General features: G+C 36.7%; 1 protein-coding gene across 1 annotated transcript in view; it reads right to left on the reverse strand.

The window, feature by feature from the left end:
* The window catches only part of LOC124722361 (O-acyltransferase like protein-like), a 277,205-nt gene that overhangs the window by 7,307 nt on the left and 255,925 nt on the right, over positions 1 to 13,973 (reverse strand). The window contains exons 12-13 of the mRNA XM_047247536.1: positions 13,164 to 13,293; positions 7,862 to 8,036 (exon numbers count right to left, since the gene is read on the reverse strand). Coding sequence (XP_047103492.1) covers positions 7,862 to 8,036; positions 13,164 to 13,293 — 305 coding nt within the window. The remainder of the gene's footprint in view (positions 1 to 7,861; positions 8,037 to 13,163; positions 13,294 to 13,973) is intronic.

The raw sequence follows: 13,973 nt of genomic DNA on the forward strand, positions 1-13,973 counted from the left end.
TATACCACTTCTTGAACTTATCGATCCAATCATTAGGTGCAGAGAAGTCCTTGATTCAAAACATATTAGGTGCCTTCAGCAGCTTTTTGTGCATCATGCTATCCATGATTATGTTGGAAGCATGTGCAGTCAGAAACCAGTTCTTCATAATTTCTTCCAGAACTGCATATTTAGTGTATCTGGCATATTTTACAATTTTTAGTTCCAAAACATAGTGTTTTCAACAACTGTGTCCAGCATCATCACAGGTACCACTAAACTCTGTGCTTATGCAATGTGCCATCTGAAATTAACTTGAATTCTTTTAAGAATTTTTACTTTCTTGTGCATCAAAAGGGTTTTCCTATCTCTTTTTGTAATATTTTCCATTTTAAAACTGTGACAAGAAACACTCAACTTCTACTTTAAAGAAACAGATAAAACCACAGTACTTCAATCACTTACACAAGACTGTGAATAACTCCACACAGTACTCTTGCCACAGTTGTTGACAGGGCTAGCTATGTCAACAGAAATCTACATTTTTATAAAGTATAGAGTACAGCAATCTAGTGCCTAGCCATTATTAATGCACTATTTTCTAATCTTGATGCATGTTCGTTCCCTGTTGTTCGGGCACCAGCCATTCAAAGAAATGTAACTGATGCCTGAACAACATGGAACTAACATGCATTGAGATTAGAAAATAGTGCATTGATAATGGCTAGGCACTAGCCGAAATATGGATTTGCATAATAAAAACTGCAAAAAAAGAAAGGATGACTGATTGCTGTGCTATATAATTTATAAATCACATAACAGTCGCTGAGTGCACCCACTTTCCTAATGGAAGGTAACATGAGAAATCTACTTGCCTTGGTCTGTAGTGACAGCTTTGTAAGAACAGCCAACATAGATGACCTTATTTAGCAGATGACACTGTGTCTCTGTGTATTCAACCCATAAAATAAACTATATTATTAGTTCTAAATTCTGGGAAGTGGACATCTTCTGCTTATGGTCATAATCACAGGGTTCTGTGTCTCTGCCAGATGTGGTACACAATGTCAGCTTCAGAAAGCACCACACTCCAAGCAGTCTCAGCATGGCACCACACACAGTAATGGCACACATACCAGCGACTTTTTTATGTTTCCACAACAAAACATTCAATTAGCACATTTATTTGCCAGTAGTTATGTCTGTTACCACAGAGAGTGTTGAAAGCCAGAACTAGTTGTGGCAACCATAGACAATATTTTTGTTCATTCGTCATTATTAGAAGGGCATTCTGTTAGCAAAAAGGTGAATGGCCTTTCAGATCATGATGCACAAATTTTAAGTCTAAAAGATTTTTGTGCTGCAACACATGTTAAATATAGTTACCAACTTTTTAGGAAAGCTGATCCAGTTGCTGTACAGACTTTTGTAAACCTTATCATGGAACAAGAGTGGCAAGATGTTTATAGTGCTGATACAGTAGACGATAAATATAATGCTTTCCTCAAGACTTTTCTCGTGCTCTTTGAAAGTTGCTTTGCGTTAGAACGTTCAAAACAGGGTACTAGCACAAACAGGCAGCCTGGGTGGCTGACTAATGGGATAAGAATATCTTGTAGAACAAAGTGGCAATTATATCAAAACGTTAGAAACAGTCAAAATCTAAATGCAGCAGCCCATTACAAACAGTATTGTAAGGTGCTTAAAAAAGTTATTAGGAAGGCAAAAAGTATGTGGTATGCAGATAGAATAGCTAAGTCTCAGGATAAAATTAAAACCATATGGTCAGTCGTAAAGGAAGTGGCTGGTCTGCAGAGGCAGGTCGAGAATATAGAATCAGTGCGTAGTGGGGATGTCCGTGTTACTGATAAGTCGCATATATGTACAGTACTTAATAATCACTTTCTGAATATAGCAGGTGAACTAAATAGAAACCTAGTCCCAACAGGGAATCATATAGCGCTCTTAGAAAAAAGTGTTCCAAGACTGTTACCTGAAATGCTCCTCCATGATACTGACAAGAGGGAGATTGAATTAATAATTAAATCACTAAAGACCAAGAACTCTCATGGATATGACGTGGTATCTAGCAGAATACTGACGTATTGTTCCACGTATGTTAGCTCAGTACTTAGCCATATCTGTAACTTTTCCTTTAGGAGTGGTCGGTTTCCTGACCGATTAAAGTACTCGGTAGTGAAGCCACTTTATAAAAAGGGAGACAGGGATAATGTTGACAATTATAGACCTATTTCTATGCCATCGGTGTTTGCTAAAGTTATTGAGAGGGTTGTATATACAGGGTTACTGCAGCATTTAAATTTACATAATTTGCTGTCAAATGTACAGTTTGGTTTTAGAAATGGCTTAACAACTGAAAATGCTATAGTCTCTTTTCTCTGTGAGGTTTTGGATGGATTAAATAAAAGGTTGTGAACGTTAGGTGTTTTCTTTGATTTAACGAAGGCTTTTAACTGTGTTGACCACAAAATATTACTGCAGAAGTTGGAACATTATGGAGTAAGGGGAGTAGCTTACAATTGGTTCGCCTCCTACTTTAAGAACAGAAAGCAGAAGGTAATCCTCCGCAATATTGAGAGTGGTAATGATGTTCAGTCCCAATGGGGCACTGTTAAATGGGGCGTTCCCCAAGGGTCGGTGCTGGGGCCACTGCTGTTTCTTATTTATATAAATGATATGCCTTCTAGTATTACAGGTGATTCAAAAATATTTCTGTTTGCTGATGACACCACCTTGGTAGTGAAGGATCTTGTGTGTAATATTGAAACATTATCAAATAATGTAGTTCATGATATAAGTTCGTGGCTTGTGGAAAATAATTTGATGCTAAATCACAGTAAGACTCAGTTTTTACAGTTTCTAACTCATAATTCAACAAGAACTGACATTTTAGTCAGACAGAATGGGCATGTTATAAGCGAGACGGAACAGTTCAAGTTCCTAGGCGTACGGATAGATAGTAAGCTGTTGTGGAAAGCCCATGTTCAGGATCTTGTTCAGAAACTAAATGCTGCTTTATTTACCATTAGAACAGTATCTGAAATAAGTGACATTTCAACACGAAAAGTAGTATACTTCGCATATTTTCATACGCTTATGTCATATGGTATTATTTTTTGGGGTAATTCTTCTGATTCAAAAAGGGTATTTTTGGCTCAAAAACGGGCTGTTCGAGCTATGTATGGTGTAAGTTCGAAAACCTCCTGTCGACCCCTATTCAATAGTCTGGGAATTTTGACACTGCCCTCACAGTATGTATTTTCTTTAATGTCATTTGTTGTTAGCAATATTAGCTTATTCCCAAGAGTTAGCAGCTTTCACTCAGTTAATACTAGGCAGAAATCAAATCTGCATGTGGAATGCACTTCCTTGACTCTTGTGCAGAAAGGAGTGCCATACTCTGCTGCATCCATTTTCAATAAGCTACCACAAGAACTCAAAAATCTTAGCAGTAGCCCAAACGCTTTTAAGTCTAAACTGAAGAGTTTCCTCATGGCTCACTCCTTCTATTCTGTCGAGGAGCTCCTGGAAGAGCTAAAAAATTAAGCAAATTCCAGTGTTACATTCTTGATTTTCTTTATTTAAACTAACGACTTGTCGCCTGAATATGTTTCTTATATTTCATTTTATCTGTTTCTACAATCGTGTTATAATTTCATGTATTGACTCGTTCCATGACTATGTAGACTTCTCCTAATTGTGGTCCCACGGAACAATAAATAAATAAATAAAAAATAAATAAATAAATAAAAAAATCCCCAAAATAGACTTCTGTTACACATAACTGTGCCAAGTACAATATTTAAGCAGCTGCAAACTGACGCTCAGTCAGTTTGATCCATTTCCAGTTAGCTTTAGTTGCCTACAGTTCTTAGACAGTCTTCACACAGTTCTTTTCTACATCCATCAGTTGCTGACCAGGAAACCATCAGACAGTAAAGTGTCAAAGATTGTTTGAAGTGTTAGTCAAAATGTTTACTTATTGAGAGACAGAACTTCCAAACTCTGTAACTACAGTCCAAATCAAACTTCAGTTACATTAGTTAGTAATCATCTACTGTGTTAGGTTACATTAAGCCCGCCCGGTTGGCCGTGTGGTCTAACACATGGCTTTCTGGGCAGGAAGCAGTGCCAGTCCCCGGCACGAATCCGCCCGGCGAATTTGTGTCGAGGTCCGGTGAGCCGGCCAGTCTGTGGATGGATTTTAGGCAGTTTTCCATCTGCCTGGGCAAATGCGGGCTGTTTCCCCTTATTTCGCCTCAGCTACACTATGTCGGCGATTGCTGTGCAAACAAGTTCTCCATGTATGCATACACTACCATTACTCTACCATGCAAACAAAGCGGTTACACTTGTCTGGTGTGATAACATAGTTGCAAAATACTCAGTCACAAAAAAGGAAATGTAAGTCATCATTTCCCATAGAAAATTTTGATTATTATGTTTACTGCTTTACACAAATATTTTGACTCCAGTACTGTTACTTCAACAAAGGAATGTTTACTTATTTATTTATTTACATTTTCTTTATGTGGAGCCATCGTAATGATGGCTTTTGCAAACGCCACACTTAATACTATGGTTAAATTTACACTTATAAAATACACTATATTCTGTAGCTGTTGCCTCTTATGTCTATTTTTTACATTTATCACATTACAACTGATATGTTAATGCCTCATGTTACAATCACTATCTTAAAATTTGTTGAAAGAATATAAACATTTTTCTATTAGAAAAGATTTTAATTTTGCTTTAAAAACATTTCCTGTGTACATTCTTAGAGTGTTAGGTAGCTTGTTATACCAAATCAAACCACTGATATATCAGTCATTTTTAATGTTGTTCTGTTACGGAAATAATTACACTTTGTTCTAGTGTTGTGATAATGTACATCACTGCCCTTGATAGCTTCTGTTGGTTGACTTATAAAAAATACAGCTATTTTGAAGATGTACAGAGAATATATTGTCAGATATTTGTGCTGCACAAACACTTCGTGACATGAATCTCTATGTCCCATCCCATGTATATGTCTTATTGCTCTTTTCTGTAGTAGTAGTATTATTTTTAAATGTACATCAGTTGCACAGCCCCATAGTTCAATTCTATAATTGAGAAAGGGGTGAAGTGTTCCATAATATACTAATTTCAGTGCTTGGCTAGGAACTATCTTTGCGAGCTGGCTGAGGAGATATATGGCACTACTGACTTTTCCACATACGAAATTAATGTGGTATGTCCACTGCAAATTTTCATCAACATACACACCCAGGAATTTACAGTTACCGTTTTCTGTTGCAGAGATATTACACACACTATTCATATTGTTGTGGTGAGAACTGCCTGTTTTAAATTCAGTAGTTTAGATTTGGTGACATTCACCCTGAGTCCCTGATGATTGAAGTATTTTGTTACTTCTGTTACACCACTAGTAGCAAGAGATTCTAGCTCATTAGATTCACTTCCATAGAATAAGATTGACATGTCATCTGCATAGCTTACAATATGGGAGTTAATGGGTTGCGCAATGTCATTGATATATATAAGGAAGACAAAGGGTCCAAGGACTGATCCCTGTGGTAAACCTTGTAATACAGGTTCACTGGTGGATTTTATTATCTAGTTTGTATGACAATTTAGTGTTTTGCTTACGATTTAACAGGTATGTGGTTGGAAGATTCATGGCTTGATCCCCAATACCATAAGATTTTAGCTTTTTAAGAAGTACCCTATGGTTTGCTGTATCAAATGCTCTTGTCAGGTCCAAAAATATACCTGCAGTCTGCATCTTCTGATCCAACAGACAGTAAGCTTCATGGATGAACTATGTAACTGCTGTGGTTGTACTTAGCTCTTTTCTGAAGCCATGCTGTGAATCTACAAGCAGTTTATGTTTTGTGAAAAAGGCACTTAGCTGAGAAAGGACAACGCTTTCGAATATCTTACTAAAAGGGGGAATTAATGATATTGGTCTATAGTTGGAGACATCTTCCTTACTTCCCTTTTTATACACTGGTTTCACTACACTCATTTTCAGAACTGTTGGATAAATGTTTTCTCTAATGCTGCAATTAATCAGGTGAGTAAGAGGTTTAGAGATTTCTTTTAAGCACACTTTAGTAATAGCACTGGATACGTGATCCCAGCCAGATGAAATTTTTTTCTTTGGCATGTATATTGCCCTGTGAACTTCCAGCTCGTTCACTTCCACAAATTCAAATTCGGTACACTGGGTGAGATGGCATCGGGTCTCTACCTGTGAATCTATAATGTGGGTTGAGTGTTCACCAGAAATATAGTAGTTATTAAAAATATTAAATATAGTATCTGGGTTTATTATAATGTTACCATCATGTCTTATGCTGAGTGGTTCCATGTTCATCTTGTTAGGACCTTTCCGGTATTTGTCAATCAGCTTCCAAGATGCTTTGCTTATGTTATCAGACTGTTCCATTGTTTTGCTGTTAATCTGCTTCCTTAGGTTAACAATTTCAGTTTTAAAAGTTTGCTTAGCCCTGTTGTATTTTTCCTTGAAAACCTGCATAGTAGTAGCTTTATAGAGCTGGTTTAGATCATGTACTTGCTGCCTGAGCCTAATCAGATTTGTTGGGAGATTTAGTCTAGGATTACTTCCATTTTGACAGTGTTTAACTACCTTCTGGATTTCTCTGACTGGACAACTATATTCATAGTGATGCAGTAGGGTTGAGTAGAATTCACTCCATTTCTCATCTGACCCTTTTACCTGGTACACAGAATTCCATTTCTAATTCGCTAGTTTGTCTTTAAGAGCATTAGTATTTGAGGTATTCAGCATTCATTTCTGTAGCACAATTTTTGTTATTTTAGGCACAACTGAATTTTTGTATTCTATCACCTTTACCTTATCTATAACATCTTTGTTGATTATAGCATAATCTATTCTAGTGGAACATGTGTCCATCACTCTGGTGTCAGAGTTCATTATATTTACAAGATTATATGAGGTCAGTACATCACTGAGTTTCAAGTTTACTATTCTATTTGAGTTTGCATCTATATTAAAGTCACCTAATATAGTAAGGTCATTAGAACTGGCCTGACCAACAACACAACTAAGTTTATCCATAAACAGCATTACATCAGTGTTTGGTGGCCTATATACTCCAATCACTTTATGCTTTTGTAACTTAAGTTCATTACTGTCATTTCAATTGATCCTTCTTTGGTGTGGTGTTCAAGAAAGGAATTTTTTTAGCTTCTATAGCCTTATTAACATAAACTGCCACACAACCACCTTTATGGTTTTTCCTACAATAACTATTTGCTAGTATGTAACCTTCTAATCTATAATGTATTATTTCAGTGCATTTTAGCCCATGTTCCATTATTACTAGAACATGTGGCAAGTGTTCCTCTATAATATATGTTGATATTCTCCTGAAGTCCACTATGGCTTACATATAAGGATTATAATTAACTTTTTTACAACATTACACAAATAATATCATGTATAGTGTGTTTATACTGTGAAATCCTCAGACCTTTTCCAAGGGACTAATATATTAAGGAGGCAATAACATAAGTGCCATGGTCAATATTTTTAACTCACAGGTCTACAGGAATACTGATTCTATCAGAGTGCTTTCTGTTGACTCAGATGTTGAATTATGATGTCACTGAATATGGCTATAAAAATGTAATTAATTACTAATGGACTGAGTAGTTCTTGTAAAGGTGGAGTAATTTTTGAAAAAAACGTTTTTACTGTTACATGTAAGTAAAGAAAATTAAAAAAAAGATTATATCATAGATTTACTGGACAAGTAGGGCCTAGAAATACATTTATTTTGTTATGGAATTTAGTTACAAGTCTTACCACCATAGCCTGTTGAACAAGCTACAACAATCCATCCCAGAGCCAATGCCCAGGCAGAATGACTCAGTGAAGAATATGCAGCACCAGTTACTGGGTGCAGTTCCACATTGTACAGGCCATAGATAAGTGCCAGGATGCCTGTTATTGAAAGCAGCCATCCACATATCACTGCAAACTAAATTAAATGGTTCATTAAGAGCAGGGAAAATATACTTTACCCAACTGAAAGACATTAATTATAATTAATTAATTCAGTTATTTAATAAATGTTTTACTGTATGAGTAATATGAATAACTCATCACAAATGAGATAATGTGTATTTGAGTACCTGTCTAGTTGTGTATGTGAATGTGAGCATCTTCTGTTAGAAGAAGAGCCAGAGCTCAGAAGCTAGTTGTTAATAATATGTTCTGTTACATGGGTCTATGTACAGCACTTAAGTCAACTGAATGTAGGTGACTGCCCTTCCTTTATTTTTCATATTCACTGAGGTGACAAAAGTATGTCCTAATATTGTGTTGACCTCATTTTGCCTGGAGTAGTGCAGCAACTCACATTGGCATGGACTCAACAAGTCATTGCTCAGCCATGTGCTATTTTGTCAAAAACTGACATTTTGAGTCCATGGTTGTGTACAAAACATAGGTTGACTCTTGTATAGAAGATAACAGCAACCAGCCACTTTTACAATGGTATTTATTTATTTAAGCAGTCCTGTTACTGGTTTCGAACTGACAGGTTCATCTTCAGATGGCTACTCCATGTTTTACATTAGCTTTCACCTTTTGTTTCCCCAACTGACAAAGTTTCTTTGGGGTGGTGGTGGCCTACAACTAAAACAAAATGTGAGACAATGTCTTTTTAACTGTAATTGTGCCTCACAATGATTGTAAGTGATGTAAACAAGCTATTAAAGGAAAGATATTTCATTTACTTACAATGAAAAATCCACATCATTGGGTTCCAGTGCAGACTGCTTATGATCTAGCAGCAGTAAAAAACTGTATGATGCACTTTTTTTATGTATATATATGCACATAATGTAAAACGAGAGTGGAAGAGTTTGCCATTGTTATGGTTGTAATATCACCATCCTTGTATACATACCTCCATGTGATCAAACTTCTTAGTGTGTTGCTTTACATTATGTGCATATATACATAGATAAAAGAGTGCATGATACAGTTTTACGCTGCTACAAGATCATAAGAAGTCTGCACTGGAACATAATGGCGCGGATTTTTCATTGTAAGTAAATGAAACATTTATCATTTAATAATTTGTTTACATCACTTAAAATCATTGTGAGATGCAATTACAGTTAAAAATACATTGTCTCACATCTTGTTGTAGTTGTAGAGCACCACTATCCCATGGAAATTTCATCAGTTGGGGAAACAAAAGGCGAAATATAACGTAAAACGTGAACTAGCCATCTAAAGATGAACCTGTCAGTTCGAAACCGGTAACGGCACTGTTTAAATAAATAAATAGCATTGTAAAAAGTGGCTGGTTGCTGTTATCTTCTATGTAAGAGTCAGCCTATATAATACTGAGCCATGTTGCCTCTACAGCCATCCATAGTTATGAAAGTGTTGCTGGTGCAGGATTTTGTGCATGGACTGACCCCATGATTATGTGCCATAAATGATTGATGGCTAGCCAAATCATTCACTCAAATTGTCCATAATGTTCTTCACACCAGCCATGAACAGTTATGGCCTGGTAACATGGCACATTAACATCTGGAAAAATTCCATCATTGTTTAGGAACATGAAGTCTATAATGGCTGCAAATAGTCTCCAAGTAGTTGAACATAACCACTTCCAGTCAATGATCAGTTTAGTTGGATCAGAGGGCCCAGTCCATTCTGTGAAAACACAGACCACACCATTACGGTGCCACCATCAGCTTGCACAGTGCCTTGTTGACAACCTGAGCCACACTCGAACCATATCATCAGCTCTTACCAACTGAAATCAGGACTCATCTTACCAGGACACAGTTTTCCAGCTGTCTTGGGTCCAACCATTATGGTGATGAGCCCAGGAGAGGTGCTACAGGTGATGTGCTATTAGCAAAGGCACTCACATTGGTCATCTGCTGTCATAGCACATTAATATCAAATTTTACCACACTGTCCCAGTGGATACATTCATTGCAGAAGCCATGTTGATTTCTGTGGTTATTTCACACAGTGTTGCCTGTCTATCTGCACTAAAAACTCTATGCAAACACCTCTGGTCTTGGTCATTAAGTGAAGGCTATCAGTCACTGCATTGTCTGTGGTGAGAGGTAATGCCTGAAACCTGGTATTCTTGCTGCACTCTTGACACTGTGGATCTTGGAATATTGAATTCTCTAACAATTTCCAAAATGGAATGTCCCACATGTCTAGCTCAAATTACTGTTCCACATTCAAAGTCTGTTAATTCCTGTTGTATGGTGCTAATCATGTCCAAAATGAGTCACCTTAGTACAAATGACAACTCCACCAATGCATTGCCCTTTTATACCTTGTGTATGTGATACTATCACCATCTGGATAGGTACATGTAGCTATCCCATGACTTTAAATTTAAATTCAAACATAAGGGAATTATTTGTAAATTTTAAAGAAGAAATTAATATGTAATATATTGTAAAAAGTCATCTACATACTATGCTGCAATTTTATATATATATATATATATATATAGGTTAAATTTTAGAGTAGACTATGTAAATGTCATTGTACCATCAAAATGACAGGGCCTATATGTAATGATACAACATTTATCACTCATAATACATCTAATGACTGAGATAAATAAATGTATTCAACATTGTAACTGGTGACAAGATACATGGTGTTTCAAAAAGAATATACTTATTTTGAACACATATATTTATTAAATTGTAAGACATGCAACTATGAAGCTTGGGACATATATTTATAAATCTCTCAAGTTTAGATTACGGATGTTCAATATGTTCTCCACCAATGGCATGAACAATGTCACATTGATACTCACATTCCTTTCATACTAGAGAATGCATGTCCATTGTGATTAACGTTACGGTAGTACTTATTTGGTTCTTCAACTCCTCTATGTTCTGTGGTAGTGTTGGTACATAAACATTGTTCTTAATGAAACCCCACAAGAAGAAGCCATAGGGCTTCAAATCTGGTGACCACGGAGGCCAGCTGTGAAGGGCTAAGTTGCCAGCTGGTTCACAACCAATCCAATGGCTGAGTAGAGTTCCATTCACTTTGTGACTCCAAAGAGGGGGTGCCTAATCTTGTTGATAAATGGAGTTTCACTTGTACATCCTCAGAAATAACCAGTTTTGTAACATAGCGGGATACTACTGACTGTTAATAACGAGTTGATTTTATAAGACTACATTGGAAAGCAGCTGAATCTGTGAGACATTTTCATCAGAAACATGAGGGTGGCTGGGACTCTTTCCTTTACATACACATTCTGTGTCTACAAACTGTTGATACTGTCTGTGAATGTTCCATCCATTCAGAGGAACAGTTTGGTACCTCATTCTGAATCATGGAATTCCACTTCAAAAACTTGAGAGCACAAAATGATTTCTCTTGCAGAGTAGCCATTTTGCAACATGATGGTAATCAAGAAACAGAAGACAAACAACATCTGGGAGCAAGGAATATAAACTAGACAATGTATTTGTTCCTCCAATAACCAAGCTGTGGCACAGTGACTGATAGATAATACATTGTAACATGTATATCCTTTTTGAAACACCCTGTATAACTCTATCAATACGTCCCAGGGACAAAATAGTAGTCACATATCTGGAGCTTTCCTGTTGATGGTTATTTGATAAATGTGATGAAAACATGGAGCATGGGTAAATAAGGGTGCAAACTTTCTTTACCAGTACTGGGCACATCACCACAATTGGGTCTGAAGAATGAGCAACAGTAATGATGGATCAACAAACTGAAGTATGCTTTCCTAAACTTCTTCAAAGAATCCAGGAGAAAGAGCCACGACAGGTCCCATGTGATCTCCCCATGTGCATCTGCTCACACTGCAGAAGAGAGAGAGAGAGAGAGAGAGAGAGAGAGAGAGAGAGAGAGAGAGGGTAAGGATGATGAAACCATTAGAGATGGAATACAATCTCAGAATGGACAAGAAGAATGGGGGTCAAATTAGCAATTGGCTCTGCCCTTCTTGAAAGGAATCATTTTAGTGTATAGATGAAATCATTGAGAGAAATCACAGAAAACTTAAATTTGGATTGGTGAATGAAAATGAGAACACCATTCCTCCAAACTGCAAATCCAATGTCTCAATCACTGAGAGTTTGTTAAAAAAATCTTAAGGGTTTTGGAATAAATGCATTTTAGCATCCAGCTTATAGTCTAGTCTGATCCCTTGGGAATTTTTATCTTTCCAAAAGAGACATAAATTATCTGTGACCATTGTTCTGAGCCCCTCAAAATGACTGTGTCTGCCTGCAAGCCCTGATAAGTAACTCTCCCAAGGAGACAAAAGAATGAATCTTCACTATACAATTGCTGAGAATACAATGGTGGATAAGCCACTGAGAAAATGTAAAGTTTTTGGGAATAAACCAGTTTGAGTTAAAAAACTTCCCGGCAGATTAAAACTGTGCCCGACCGAGACTCAAACTCGGGACCTTTGCCTTTCGCCGGCAAGTGCTCTACCAACTGAGCTACCGAAGCACGACTCACGCCTGGTACTCACAGCTTTACTTCTGCCAGTACCTCGTCTCCTACCTTCCAAACTTTACAGAAGCTCTCCTGCGAATCTTGCAGAACTAGCACTCCTGAAAGAAAGGATATTGCAATATCCTTTCTTTCAGGAGTGTAGTTCTGCAAGGTTCGCAGGAGAGCTTCTGTAAAGTTTGGAAGGTAGGAGACGAGGTACTGGCAGAAGTAAAGCTGTGAGTACCGGGTGTGAGTCAGGCTTTGGGAGCTCAGTTGGTAGAGCACTTGCCCGCGAAAGGCAAAGGTCCCGAGTTCGAGTCTCGGTCGGGCACACAGTTTTAATCTGCCAGGAAGTTTCATATCAGTGCACACTCCGCTGCAGAGTGAAAATCTCATTCTGGCAGTTTGTGTTACTTTCACAGAACTTGCAAAGTATCCACATAAAAGAGAAATAAACCTCAGAGTTTATGAATGAATAATCCTAGACACATATATCCACAATAATGGCCATATATGGTATAAACTGGACTGTCAACAGTTTAGGAATGCAATGAATAAGAGCATGGAAAAACTATTACATTTTTTTTTACATTTACATTTTTCTTGGTACCTTGTTCATTGTTATTTTGCAGTCAGTTTTGTACAGTAGCCATCCTACACACATTCCAATGATATATGGACCTAATCTGGTCCATGGTTTGTCATATATCTTATCAAACAATGCTAGAGGATCATCTTCACTGAAAAATAAAGAGAAAAGTAGTTATTATTTACATTTTATTGGATTGAATGGAAGTAATACAAGCAATGAGTCAAAACAGGTTCCTTGATGATTGCTACTGATTTCATTGGGAACAATATTGGCACTTGCATAAAATTTTATAGAAAATTTTAAAATTATCTTAGCATACAATGCAAAATACAGTGAACAACTGTAAAGTGCCCTGGATTCTGTTTTATCATCGGTTTTCAAATAAAATTTGTGTCAGAAAGTATTGTTGTGCTATTATATATGTAGCCTTGAGTAATTTATACATTTTTATTGTAGTTTTTGTGTTTGTAATTGTTAAAAAACAAATAGTGGAGAAGAGTTATTAATCCACCGTCTAAACTATAATTGATTAGGTGTACAAAATTTTGCTAATGAATGTATGACTTTTCCCCAAACTAAATCTATGGGGTAGTAGTGATAATGGAATGAACAAAAAAAATCTCCCTAAGTAATTGTTATTATTGACAGTCAGTCAACAAAAACAGGGAACCAAGTCCCTGAATTACATGTATCCAGTTAAATACTTTTTTCATCACAAAGACAGCATTACTTATGCCTAATTCAATACATCACTGTGTGTTTTAGTTGTGTTCACAATTATGTTATCACTTCGTCATGACATAAGGTTTTACATCATCAATTTCCAGT

Source organism: Schistocerca piceifrons, chromosome X (assembly GCF_021461385.2).
Source record: "Schistocerca piceifrons isolate TAMUIC-IGC-003096 chromosome X, iqSchPice1.1, whole genome shotgun sequence".
Classification (NCBI taxonomy): Eukaryota; Metazoa; Arthropoda; class Insecta; order Orthoptera; family Acrididae; genus Schistocerca; species Schistocerca piceifrons.